The sequence below is a fragment of the Heptranchias perlo genome, chromosome X (assembly GCF_035084215.1).
Source record: "Heptranchias perlo isolate sHepPer1 chromosome X, sHepPer1.hap1, whole genome shotgun sequence".
Lineage (NCBI taxonomy): Eukaryota > Metazoa > Chordata > Chondrichthyes > Hexanchiformes > Hexanchidae > Heptranchias > Heptranchias perlo.
Genome location: NC_090370.1, coordinates 2056777 through 2071465, shown reverse-complemented (window position 1 = coordinate 2071465; position 14689 = coordinate 2056777). Strand labels below are relative to the sequence as shown.

At 42.8% G+C, this 14689-nt stretch overlaps 1 protein-coding gene and 1 non-coding gene across 2 annotated transcripts in view; one reads left to right on the top strand and one right to left on the bottom strand.

Moving 5' to 3' along the window:
- The window catches only part of timeless (timeless circadian clock), a 56053-nt gene extending 45895 nt beyond the window's left edge, over window positions 1–10158 (bottom strand). The window contains exons 1-2 of the mRNA XM_067976437.1: window positions 9081–10158; window positions 5589–5718 (exon numbers count right to left, since the gene is read on the bottom strand). Coding sequence (XP_067832538.1) covers window positions 5589–5673 — 85 coding nt within the window. The 5' untranslated portion in view covers window positions 5674–5718; window positions 9081–10158. The remainder of the gene's footprint in view (window positions 1–5588; window positions 5719–9080) is intronic.
- On the top strand, window positions 10147–10228 carry trnas-cga (transfer RNA serine (anticodon CGA)). The gene has a single exon. It is a non-coding gene; the product is annotated as a tRNA-Ser (tRNA).
- The last annotated feature ends 4461 nt before the right edge of the window (window positions 10229–14689 follow it).

Here is a 14689-nt window from a genome sequence, read left to right as displayed (position 1 = left end):
CCACATCCTTTGACTCCCTTGCTGATCAAAAATTTGTCTAACTCAGCCTTGAATGTATTCAATGACTCAGCCTCCACAGCTTTTTGGGGTAAAGAATTCCAAAGATTCACGACCCTCTGGGAGAAGAAATTCCTCCTCATTTCCGTCTTAAACGGGCGACCCCTTATTCTGAGACTGTGCCCCCTAGTTTTAGATTCCCCCACGAGGGGTAACATCCTCTCAGCATCTACCCTATCGAGTCCCCTCAGAATCTTGTATGTTTCAATAAGATCTCCTCTCATTCTTCTAAACTCCAATGAGTATAGACCCAACCTGATCAATCTTTCCTCATAAGACAACCCTTCCATACCCGGAATCAACCTAGTGAACCTTCTCTGAACTGCCTCCAATGCAAGTATTTCCTTACTTAAATAAGGGCACCAGAACTGTACGCAGTACTCCAGGTGTGGTCTCACCAACACCCTATACAGTTGTAGCATGGCTTCCCTGCTTTTATACTCCATCCCCCTAAAAATAAAGGCCAATATTCCATTTGCCTTCCAGATTACCTGCTGCACCTGTATGTTGACTTTTTGTGTTTCATGTACGAGGACACCCAGATCCCTCTGTACTGCAGCATTTTGTAGTATTTCTCCATTCAAATAATATTTTGCTTTTTTATTTTTCCTCCCAAAGTGGATGACTTCACATTTTCCCACATTATATTCCAACTGCCAAATTTTTGCCCATTCACTTAACCTGTCAATATCCCTTTGCAGACACTTTGTGTCCTCATCGCAACTTGCTTTTCCACCTATCTTTATATCATCAGCAAATTTGGCCACAAGACACTCTGTTCCTTCATCCAAGTCATTGATATATATTGTAAATAGTTGAGGCCCCAGCACTGAGCCCTGCGGCACCCCACTAGTTACAGACTGCCATTTTGAAAATGTCCCTTTTATCCCGACTCCTTGTTTTCTGTTAGTTAGCCAATCCTCTATCCATGCCAGTATATTACCCCCAACACCATGAGCTCTTATCTTCTGCAGTAATCTTTTATGTGGCACCTTATCGAATGCCTTTTCGAAATCCAAATATACTGCATCCATTGGTTCCCCTTTATCCACCCTGCCCGTTACTTCCTCAAAGAACTCTAATAAATTTGTCAGACATGATTTCCCCTTCATAAAACCATGTTGACTCTCCTTGATTGTATTATGAGTCTCCAAATGTCCTGCTACTACTTCCTTAATAATGGATTCTATTATTAATGACAGATGTTAGGCTAACTGGTCTATAGTTACCTGTTTTCTGTCTCACTCCCTTCTTGAATAGGGGTGTTACGTTTGAGGTTTTCCAATCCGCTGGGACCTTTCCAGAATCCAGTGAATTCTGGAAGATTACAACCAATGCATCCACTATCTCTGTAGCCACTTCCTTTAAGACCCTTGGATGCAAGCCATCAGGTCCGGGGGACTTGTCAGCCTTTAGACCCATTAGTTTACCTAGTACTTTTTCTCTAGTGATTATTTTTAGTTCCTCCCTCCCCTTTGCCCCTTGATTTTCTACTATTATTAGTATATTATTAGTGTCTTCTACTGTGAAGACAGATACAAAATATCTGTTCAATTCCTCTGCTATTTCCTTGTTTTCCATTATTATTTCCCCAGTCTCATCCTCTAAGGGACCAATGTTGACTTTAGCTATCCTCTTCCTTTTTCTATACTTGTAGAAGCTTTTACTGTCTGTTTTCATATTTCTTGCTAGTTTACTCTCATAATTTATTTTCTTCCTCTTTATTATTCTTTTAGTCATCCTTTGCTGGTTTTTAAAGTTTTCCCAATCTTCGGGCTTTGCCATGTTGTATGCTTTTTCTTTTAACTTGATACCATCCTTGACTTCCTTAGTTAGCCATGGTTGGTTCACCCTTTTTGTGGGGTCTTTCCTCCTCACAGGGATATATTTTTGTTGCGAGTCATAAAATATCTTTTTAAATGTTTGCCACTGCTTATCCACCATCATACTATCTAACCTGTTTACCCAGTCCACTTTAGCCAATTCCACCCTCATTCCTTTATAATTGCCCTTATTTAAGTTTAATACAATAGTTTCAGACCCAAGATCCTTGCTCTCAAACTGGATGTGAAATTCTATCATGTTATGATCACTGCTTCCCAAGGGATCCTTTACTTTGAGATCATTAATTAATCCTGTCCACATATGCACTTTCCAGAAAGAATCTTTAGACGGCGAAAGAAGAAATTTGCAGGGCTATAATCATTGCTAGAAACTATTACAAAGGATGTGATAACAGGACACATAAAATAATAATAGGATTTGGCAGAGTCAACATGGATTTATGGAAGGGAAATCATGTTTGACAAACCTATTGGAGTTCTTTAAGCATGTAACTAGTAGAATAGATAAGGGGGAAACCAGTGGATGTGGTGTATTTGGATTTTCAGAAGGCTTTGAATAAGGTCCCACACAGGTTGGTGAGCAAAGTTAGAGCACATGGAATTGGGGGTAATATACTGGCATAGATTGAGAATTGGTTAACAGAAAACAGAGAGTAGGCATAAACGGGTCTTTTTCAGGTTGGCAGAATGTGACTAGTGGGGCACCGCAGGGATCAGTGCTTGGGCCCCAGCTATTCACAATATATATCAATGATTTGGATGAGGGGACCAAATATAATATTTCCAAGTTTGCCGATGACACAAAACTGGGTGGGAATGTGAGTTGTGAGGAGGATGTAAAGAGGCTTCAAGGGGATATAGACAGGCTAAGTGAATGGGCAAGAACATGGCAGATGGAATATAATGTAGAAAAATGTGAAGTTATCCACTTTGGTAGGAAAAACAGAAATGCAGAGTATTATTCAATTGGTAAGAGATTGGGAAATGTTGATGTTCAAAGGGGCCTTGGGTGTCCTTGTACATGAGTCACTGAAAGCTAACATGCAATTGCAGCAAGCAATTAGGAAGGCAAATGGTATGTTGGCCTTTATTACAAGAGGATTTGAGTACAGGAGTAAAGATGTCTAAACTGCAATTATATAGGGCCTTGGTGAGACCGCACCTGGAGTATTGTGTACAGTTTTGGTCTCCTTACCTAAGAAAGGATATACTTGCCATAGAGGGAGTGCAACGAAGGTTCACCAGACTGATTCCTGGGATGGCGGGATTGTCGTATGAGGAGAGATTGAGTAGACTAGGCCTGTATTCTCTAGACTTTAGAAGAATGAGAGGTGATCTCATTGAAACATACAAAATTCTTACAGGGCTCGACAGGGTAGATGCAAGGAGGATGTTTCCCCTGGCTGGGGAATCTAGAACCAGGGGTCACAGTCTCAGAATAAGGGGTGGGCCATTTAGGACTGAGATGAGGAGAAATTTCTGCACTGAGGGTGGTGAATCTTTGGACTTCTCTACCCCAGAGGGCTGTGGAGGCTCAATCATTGAGTACATTCAAATCAGAGATTGATAGATTTCTAGATATTAAAGGCATCGAGGGATATGGGGATAGTGCAGGAAAATGGCGTTGAGGTAGAAGATCAGCCATGATCTTGTAGAATGGCCGAGCAGGCTCAAGGGGCCAGATGGCCTACTCCTGCTCCTGTTTCTTCTTATGGGGAAAGAGCAAGGGTATGGGACTAATTGGATAGCTCTTTCAAAGAGCCGGCACAGGCACGATGGGCCGAATGGCCTCCTTCTGTGCTGTAAGATTCTATGATTCAGCTCTGACTAATTTCTTCCCCCCCTCCCCCCATCCCTAGGGGCTCCGAAGCCAACTGTAGCACTGTGGCTGGGATCGGTTTATTTAGCACAAATCAAGAATCAAGCTTACAAATTTCTTACTCTGTCAGGGCATTGGGCAGTGCATTTATTAACTGAGCTACAATGCTTAAAGGCTAAGCAGCTTAAGTGGCTGATTCAGCTTGTTCCTTGACCAGTACCTGTCACTGTAACTAGCAATCACAAAAAAAAAGACGTTATACTCTGCAAGACCCTCTTATTACAAGGCAGCGACAAAGGTGTGGGTTACAAGTGCTGCTATTCACCATCCAAGTTTTTCCTTTTTTAAAAAAAAAATTGGTCGACTGCTAATGGAGAGAAGAGGAAGGCTGGATAGAACCTGTCCAAAACCTCTACTCTCTTGCAAATATTTTGTTGTTTGTGGGACATTGCTAGCACAGAATGGCTGCTGCATTTGCCTATGTAACAATCATGGCACTCCTAAAGTAATTCATGGCGTGAAGCACGTTCAGATGCTCCTCAATGTGATAAAGTGCTATAGATTTAAGTATTAGGATGGCCACCACTGGGACAGGATTCAAGTTGCACATTAAGGTACATTAACAGGGCTGACCTGATGGAGGTCTTTAAGCTTATGAAGGGGTTTGATAGGGTAAACGTAAAGAAGATGTTTTCTCTTGTAGGGAAGGTCAAAACTAGGGGCCATAAATATAAGATAGCCACCAATAAATCTAATAGGGCTTTCAGGAGAAACTTCTTTACCCAGAGAGTGGTGAGAATGTGGAACTCACTACCACAAGGAATGGTTGAGGCGAATAGTGTAGATACATTTAAGGGGAAGCTAGATAAACACATGAGGGAGAAAGGAATAGAAGGTTATGCTGATAGGGTTAGATGAAGAGGGGTGGGAGGAGGCTCTTGTGGAGCATAACCACCAGCATAGACCAGTTGGGCCGAATGGCCTGTTTCTATGCTGTACGTTCTATGTAATTCTACGTAACTGCATTATTTTCTGGTAACTACCAAAGTTACAATGGTTATATCACAATCATTAGTCCTTCAGCCTGGACGTAATTATGCATCAATATATAATGCAGGTTTGTCAGTATCCACCAAGACAGTCACTGCAGCAATTAAAAGGAACAAAAAACTTATCTGCATAATAAACAATGCAAATATCAAAAGTTCAGATGATTATAAACCACTGCAGCTTTGCTACTATAGTTTTTATCGTGATCTGAACCCTCCTTATGATGATTACTGCTTTACATCTCAAAAGCAAAATACTGTGGATGCTGAAAATCTGAAATAAAAACTGAAAATGCTGGGAATACTCAGCAGTTCAGGAAGCATCTGTGGAGGAAGAAGCAGAGTTAACGTTTCAGGTCGATGACCTTTTGCTTTACATCTCTTGTGTGGTGATTAACAGATATCGGAGAGTGACATGTAAAGCAGTAATCATTATATATGATGGTTTTTTTCATTGTTTATTAAAATTTTCTGCATGTCAGTTCAATTGTGTTTTTTTTTGGAAAATCTCCTCACCATGTGACTCAGTAACTTATCAAAAGTCAGTGGCCATAATTGAAGGATGGCTTAAAAGTTCAATACAAACAGAATAATGGAAACGTGAGATTGTACCTTATAATAAACTTTTAAATGGTGGCAAGATTGGTAAAAACAGCAACACATTTGATGGGTTGGGATAATGATTGCAAGCAAGGCGTAAGCTGCAACAAAATCTCTCAACTTTGAACAACATTTATACAATTTGAAGTAGTAAGCCTCAGGATCAAACCATCACAGCATTTAAACCATGACTGAAAGTTCTGGTCTGAAGTAACTCACCTAAACAATCAGGCTCTTTGTGATAGTTGTCTCCTTCCAAGTACCCCAGGGCACTGCACGTTGCTAATAGTTCACAGTTCATCATGTTCAAGTCCACACCTCAGAGCAGCAGACATAGGCCAGAAGCAACCTGGAACAACAGAAAAAACAGGGTGGGGGGTGGGGGGGGAAAGGGTGAAATCCCACCAGCCTATGAGAGGACCAGTGCGGAAGAATCATTCTGTCACCTGCCTAAAACACTGTAAAAAATAAGTTATGAAAAAGAGGAGAAAAGAAAGATACATCTGTCCAAAGAGGACAAAAGATGCCCTGTAGGAAGTAGCAATGCATAGCGATATGGTAGTGGTGGAATGAATTCCTGGTCTCAACCATACTGCAATGGGAAAGAGAAAAAAAAAAATCAATATAGAGTTGCCTCCATAGCTCTTGCTAAACTCTTGGCAGCAGGCCCAGAGCAGGAGAGGAGAGGGACTGGCAGCAAATCACCCACTCACCTTCTTGGCTGCAGGCAGCCTGTGGAGTAAACAGAGATTTCCCACCAAAAAAAAGCACTCCCAACCCTAGGAGAGGAGCACGAGAACAATCCAGGATGACTCTAGTTTCAATCTCTTCCTCTCCCCTTCCACCCAGTAGAATCACTTGCGGCCAGCGGTATCTTTGTTAGTACAGCAACAAATACGAATATGCCTTGTGTGAAACGTCACACAAGGTTTCCCTTTCCTCAGGCCAACTGTATCACTCGAATGGTCCAAAATGAGATCAGAACAGACTAAGAATTGAACCTGGGACCTTCTAGTGCTACACCAGGCAGTGCATTTACCCACTAAGCCTTCAAGTAAACTTCTCACTAAGTTAACAGAAAATCCTTCTTCTTTCCATTATCCTCTACCATTACTCACTTGTGCATGTTGAGAAGTGTTGGTAATGCAAACCATATTAACCAAGGGACAACTGACTAGTTGTACTTTGCCATCCACTGTAAAATGGGAAAAGTTCACAAGGTTTACAACTAATAAAAGCAATTTTATACTGAAAGAGTATCACTGACAGCACATGTGCAGTACTCACATCACTGACAGCACTCTCCAATATAAAGCAGGGGAACCAATCGCATCGGAGACATTTTTTTTGGTCCTATAGATGGCTGTTGAGTCTAAACTGACATCCAAAATGTGTGGAGCCAGATTTGTTTTACCTTCTAGCCATCAACTGCAGGTCTTTGGCTTCTAAAGGGCTTTGGTTCAGAGCAGCAACAGGATGAAACATAAATAATGGACAGTGGTGCTTGGAGTTTGTGGGTCTGCACGCTGGCCTTTCTCCAAAGACCCCTACTTAAATGTAGAAAGTGCCTTACAACAGAAGTGACATTTCTACCAAACACATCTGTGGGCCATTCATTCACCCAAAGTGTCAAAAAGAAATCTGTAGATAGGCCAAGCTTTTCAGTTTAATATAAGGAGTCGCACAACACCAGGTTATAGTCCAACAGCTTTATTTGAAATCACAATCTTTCGGAGCTTTGCTCCTTCGTCAGGTGAAGTGAGGAGCATTTGCACAAAGGCACAGCATATACAGTCAGAGAACAATGCCTGGTGATTACAGATAATCTTTCTAACTGCCCTTCATCACACCTTGGCAAACAGATAATCATAACAATCAAAGGAGTGTTCAAACAGGTTAGTCAGGGAAACCTAACATCCAAGAATACTGAGGTGGGGTCACCAGGGGTCAAATGTAGCAGATGCTGGGGTTTTTTATTAAAAACAGATAACTTTTTTTTGCTGGAAATCGCACCAAGTCCGGCCGCATCTGTGTATGGAGAACAAGCCAACTACGACTTGAGTCTGGATGACTCTACGTCAGGTGGGGTTACATGTAACGTGACATGAATCCAAGATCCCGGTTGAGGCCGTCCTCATGGGTGCGGAACTTGGCTATCAATTTCTGCTCGACGATTTTGTGTTGTCGTGTGTCTCGAAGGCCGCCTTGGAGAACGCTTACCCGAAGATCGGAGGCTGAATGTCCTTGACTGCTGAAGTGTTCCCCGACTGGGAGGGAACCCTCCTGTCTGGCGATTGTTGCGCGGTGTCCGTTCATCCGTTGTCGCAGTGTCTGCATGGTAATGCCGACATACCATGCTCCGGGGCATCCTTTCCTGCAACATATGAGGTAGACAACGTTGGCCGAGTCACAGGAGTATGAACCATGTACCTGGTGGGTGGTATCCTCTCGTGTGATGGTGGTATCTGTGTCGATGATCTGGCATGTCTTGCAGAGGTTGCTGCGGCAGGGTTGCGTGGTGTCGTGGACGCTGTTCTCCTGAAAGCTGGGTAATTTGCTGCGAACGATGCCAGATCATCAACACAGATACCACCATCACACAAGAGGACATCACCCACCAGGTACATGGTTCATACTCCTGTGACTCGGCCAACGTTGTCTACCTCATACGTTGCAGGAAAGGATGCCCCGGAGCATGGTACATCGGCGAGACCATGCAGACACTGTGACAACGGATGAACGGACACCGCGCAACAATCGCCAGACAGGAGGGTTCTCTCCCAGTCGGGGAACACTTCAGCAGTCAAGGACATTCAGCCTCCGATCTTCGGGTAAGCGTTCTCCAAGGCGGCCTTCGAGACACACGACAACGCAAAATCGTCGAGCAGAAATCGATAGCCAAGTTCCGCACCCATGAGGACGGCCTCAACCGGGATCTTGGGTTCGTGTCACGCTACATGTAATCCCACCTGACGTAGAGTCATCCAGACTCAAGTCGTAGTTGGCTTGTTCTCCATACACAGATGCAGCCGGACCTGCTGCGACTTCCAGCAAAAAAAATTATCTGTTTTCAATACAAACCCCAGCATCTGCTACATTTGATCCCTGGTGACCCCACCTCAGTATTCTTGGATGTAAGGTTTCCCTGACTAACCTGTTTGAACACTCCTTTGATTGTTATGATTATCTGTCTGCCGAGGTGTGATGAAGGGCAGTGAGAAAGATTATCTGTAATCACCAGGCATTGTTCTCTGACTATATATGCTGTGCCTTTGTGCAAATGCTCCTCACTTCACCTGACGAAGGAGCAAAGCTCCGAAAGATTGTGATTTCAAATAAAGCTGTTGGACTATAACCTGGTGTTGTGCGACTCCTTACATTTGTCCACCCCAGTCCATCACCGCCATGTCCACATCATTTTCAGTTTAAAGCATGAACATACATTATTGGGACTCGCGAGATTTTTAACTATGCACATTTATAAAATTACATTAAAATCAGGGGCATTGCTTTAACAAAGAAAAATGAAAAAAAACGCTGGAGATGAAGTGATCAAACTGCCCAAAAGAACTTTTAATCTGAGTACAACAATGCTTCTTAACTCTATGTTTGCAAGTTACAAAGCGTAAAAGTGAACTTTCCCGTTTGAAGGGGTTAAACTCTACCACATAAAAAACTAAACGAAGATTTAAGGAAAAGAAATAAACTCACCTTAAGTTTTACACAGCATTTTCAGAGAACAGAACCTAATAAATACTTCACTCATTTCAATGTATTCCTCATCCAAAACTGAACCCGCGCTGCAGCGAGCGAACAAATCCCGCCAACCCTGGAGCCGCTCAACTTGGGAAGGAGTGGGGGTGGGTGGGAGATAAATAAAAACCAAACTAGGGAACAGGTGAGCAGAAAAATACTTTATAATTGTTATGTTACATTTTTAGACATTATCTATCTCGTGCTAAATTACAGAACAGGTTACAAAGTAATGCAGAAGATTTATAAATTGTTTCGGTCACCCCTCTCGAGGTGGATTAAAACAGTCCTGGCGCGTGCTGATGAGCAACAACACAAAACAAATACATTTTAATTGAGAAATAATAAAATATTCCACATTTTCTTCGGATTATTCATTGTTTATCACGTATTGTACACATTCTATTTTTGTTCCGACGGTGAGTGACCTTTTAACCCGTTCTGGCAGCACTAGGCCGACTATAACCGCACTGTAACAATCCGGGACACAGCACAATTTAAGCTACGCCTTTGAACACTTAAACGAAACGTGCAATTAATAAACAGTCCTAAATTAATATATATTTTAATACAAAAGTAGACGGAACAGTCACTTCCTTAAAAATCCATTTTCACGCTAGGAGAGCGGTAGCTACTGTTTGGACGTTATCAGTGATTTAATATTCGTTTAGTATGAAAGAAAACACGGGTTATTGACATTTCGGGTGTGGAGCCTTCATCAGAACTGAACACCTGTGTATTTGCAGCATTTATTTCAGATTTGCACCATTAGAATTGTAGAATTTTGCAGCACATTATCTTTTTATCTCCAGCAAAAGACTGTAATCACTGAGCTATAGAAACAGATATTTGTGTGAAAAACTCGCCCCAGCTCTGTTCTCTTTGTGTTTGTTCCGGCCTCACGGACTGAGCTGCTTTTATTTTTATGAATAAAGGTTAAATTAATTTAACAGTTCTTGGCCTGATCCATTTCGTGTGTTGTTCCAGTCCATATTAAGATATCTCTGTGCTGTGTGTATCATGAGTCACGGTGGCCGAGTGGTTAAGGCGTTGGACTCGAAATCCAATGGGGTCTCCCCGCACAGGTTCGAATCCTGTTCGTGACGATTCATATTTTTTTTTAAATAAATTATCTAAAATAACGTTTTATTCACATTTCGTTCTTGACAGTTTAATTATGGCTCAGTTCTCACACAGATTCATGCAGCATTATATACAGGCATAATAATGTACAGGATAAAAATCCTGTTTAAATGTCAACATTGTCAAAGCCCCTGAACGATTGTGTGTGGCATTATCGACTAAAAACATGGAAGGAAGCTTCTGAAAAGTTTATTAATAAGGAGTGCCCATAAAATGTAAAAGTCTGATCACCATTGACTAAAATTGTTTACTCCATGAACAAAAATCTTTAGTTAAAAATGCTTCAGTAATTCTAGAACGAAGGGTTCACATCTATACGTTAACTTTTCTGCTCTCTGCACAGCTGCTAACTGACCTGTCACCAGCATTTTCTGTTTCGTTTCAATAATTCTTCCTCCTTTGTTGCTATTACTATTTTAAATCTGACAGTAAAATAAACAATTCTTGAAATAGCTTTTCATAAATCACCAAAGTATCAAGAGCTATGAAAAACAATGAAGTTTGGACACAAGTATTAACCTCTATCTATACAAAATCATATTCCATGGTTGGACAAGAGGATTTTAACACAGCGCATTATATTCCTTTGGGGTTTGGCTCTAGTGCGAAATCTAATTCACTGATTGTTGTGCAGTGAGTTTACAATGTTTTGTTTTCATCATGCTCCAAACAAACTCTCTGAGGAAAATAATTCCTGTAGTTAGAATGTGATGTCACCTCCACAAACAATGAAAAACATTCATGGAACTAATCGTCACAACAGGTAGGAAAATTACTTAACATCTTTTTATTTTTGTTCATTTTTTTCTGCCTTTTACATAGCTGCCAGACTGCGCCTGCGGCAGGTAGTGAGCGAACCAACACGAGGGAAAAACCTACTTTACCTCGTCCTCACCAATCTACCTGTCGCAGATGCATCTGTCCATGACAGTATTGGTAGGAGTGACCACCGCACAGTCCTCGTGGAGTTGAGGTCCCGTCTTCACACTGAGGACACCATCCAATGTGTGGCACTACCACCATGCTAAATGGGATAGATTCAGAACAGATCTAGCAGCTTAAAACTGGGCATCCATGAGGTGCTATGGGCCATCAGCAGCAGCAGACTTGTATTCCAGCACAATCTGTAACCTCATGGCCCAGCATATTCCTCACTCTACCATTACCAACAAGCCAGGTTCAATAAGGAGTGTAGAAGAGCATGCCAGGCGTACCTAAAAAGGAGGTGCCAACCCGGTGAAGCCACCACACAGGATTACATGCATACTGAACAGCGGAAGCAATATGCTATAGCCAGAGCGAAGCGATTCCACAACCAATGGATCAGATCAAAGCTCATGAATGGTGGTGGACAATTAAACAACTAACGGGAGGAGGAGGCTCTGCAAACATCCCCATCCTCAATGATAGCAGAGTCCAGCACACAAGTGCAAAAGACAAGGCTGAAGCGTTTGCAACCATCTTCGGCCAGAAGTGCAGAGTGGATGATCCATCTCAGCCTCCTCCCGATATCCCCACCATCACAGAAGCCAATCTTCAGCCAATTCGATTCACTCCACGTGATATCAAGAAACGGCTAAGTGCACTGGATACAACAAAGGCTATGGGTCCCGACAACATCCTGGCTGTAATGCTGAAGACTTGTGCTCCAGAACTAGCCGCGCCTGTAGCCAAACCGTTCCAGTACAGCTACAACACTGGCATCTATCCGACAATGTGGAAAATTGCCCAGGTACGTCCGGTCCACAAAAAGCAGGACAAATCCAATCCGGCCAATTACCGCCCCATCAGTCTACTCTCAATCATCAGCAAAGTGATGGAAGGTGTCGTCGACAGTGCTATCAAGCGGCACTTACTCACCAATAACCTGCTCACCAATGCTCAGTTTGGGTTTTACCAGGACCACTTGGCTCCAGACCTCATTACAGCCTTGGTCCAAACATGGACAAAAGAGCTGAATTCCAGAGGTGAGGTGAGAGTAACTGCCCTTGACATCAAGGCAGCATTTGACAGAGTGTGGCACCAATGAGCCCTAGTAAAATTGAAGTCAATGGGAGTCAGGGGGAAAACGCTCCAGTGGCTGGAGTCATACCTAGCACAAAGGAAGATGGTAACGGTTGTTGGAGGCCAATCATCTCAGCCCCAGGACATTGCTGCAGGAGTTCCTCAGGGCAGTGTCCTTGGCCCAACCATCTTCAGCTGCTTCATCAATGACCTTCCCTCCATCGTAAGGTCAGAAATGGGGATGTTCGCTGATGATTGCACAGTGTTCAGTTCCATTCGCAACCCCTCACATAACGAAGCAGTCCCTGCCCACATGCAGCAAGACCTGGACAACATCCAGGTTTGAGCAGATCAGAGGCTGGGTATTCTGCGGTGAGTGACTCACCTCCTGACTCCCCAAAGCCTTTCCACCATCTACAAGGCACAAGTCAGGAAAATGATGGAATACTCTCCACTTGCCTGGATGAGTACAGCTCCAACAACTCAAGAAGCTCGACACCATCCAGGACAAAGCAGCCTGCTTGATTGGCACACCATCCACCGCCCTAAACATTCACTCCCTTCACCACCGGCACACCGTGGCTGCAGTGCGTACCATCTACAGTATGCACTGCAGCAACTCGCCAAGGCTTCTTCGACAGCACCTCCCAAACCAGTGACCTCTACCACCTAGAAGGACAAGGGTAGCTGGCACATTCCCCTTCAAGGCACACACCATCCCGACTTGGAAATATATCACTGTTCCTTCATCGTCGCTGGGTCAAAATCCTAGAACTCCCTTCCTAACACCACTGTGGGAGAACCTTCACCACACGGACTGCAGCAGTTCAAGAAGGCAGCTCACCACCACCTTCTCAAGGGGCAATTAGAGGTGGACAATAAATGCTGGCCTTGCCAGCGACGCCCACATCCCATGAACGAATAAAAAAAAACACATGGAAATGCACAGGAGTTACAACAGAAACAGGCCATGCGACCCCACCAGTGTGTCCTCGTTAACTCGCCACGTGAGCAACTAGTTCTAATCACATTTACACGCCCTGTTTCCATATCCCTTCAACCCCTTTCTCTTCATCCACCTCTCCAATCTAATCTTGAATGTTGGCATAGTTTCTGCCTCAACCGCTAACCCTGGAAATGAATTCCACAGCCTCACAACTATGTGAAGAAGTTTCTCTTGCCCACCGTTCTAAATCTCTTACATTTAATCTTATATCAATGGCCCCTCTTTCGAGACCCTTCAACTACTGGAAATAACCTGTTTCTATCTACCTTGTCCCATCCTTTTATTATTTTAAACACCTCCATCATATTGCACTTTTCACCCCTCCTGCCTTGATGGCACCGTTTTTTGATAGAGTAAAGTGCCACAAAGGCCGGCAGCCCTTGTGTACTTTACCCCAAGTGACCAATCTTCATATATGAATTATCCACAAAGAACAAACCCAATCCTGTCCTCACATAACATCTGTATATACTCACACTTTCCAGTAAAGATGGCTGGATAGCAATCAGGAATAGGGTAATTTTGGCTGATTTTTACCCCTTTTTAGCCCAAAAATGCTGAGGCCAAGTGTAACATCCCCTGCAGATGGACATTTCTGGTTACAGCTTTATCATTTGAAAATAGGAAGTCATTGCTGCCTTTTTAGGAATATTAGAAATGACTATCCCTCTCTACAAGGCTGCATTAAGTAGCTTTACAAAAACTATAATAAAAAGAAAGCTTAAAATGGTTTCCCCTTTAAAGAAAGCCATAAGGAACACATTGTGTCAAAGTTTATAGGATACCAGAGTCCATGTAGTAAACAGGAAATGAGTTTTCAATTTCTGCCATGTATTTTACTGTCGTCATTATCCTAAGCCTTCTTTGGGCAATTTCCAAAAATCCAGCAGACAGACCAGTTTTACAAAGCACATCACCAAATACTGTTTAAATACAACAGATCAAGAATTCGTCCAATTACCTTTTTTAAAAAAATAGAACATTTGCACTCAGTCCTCCAACCTGATTCCTAACATTGCCTGATCTGAGTTTTAGCAGCTCGTTTGCCACCATTCAAGCTCACACAAAGAAAAGCCACTTGGGCAAAGTAGGGGACACCAACTGCTACCCATGGTATTATTATTCCAGTATGTAGGGGGAAGAAGAGAAGGAAATAGTTAAACTCCAATACAGAGTGAAGGTGTGTAGAATCTTCCTTCACCTCCATCTTCTATTACCCTTCATAACTCAGTCCCTCTAACATTAGGGATCAGCTTGTGGCTGTTCTCTGAACTGCAACCAGTATTTGAACATTCCTGCCATCTCCTGTGGACCAGAACTGGACACAATACTTGAGGTACGGTCTGACTAGAACACCGTTTGATCACGACTTTCTCGGACTGTACTTGATCAACTGTTTTGGTTATGCAGTTCA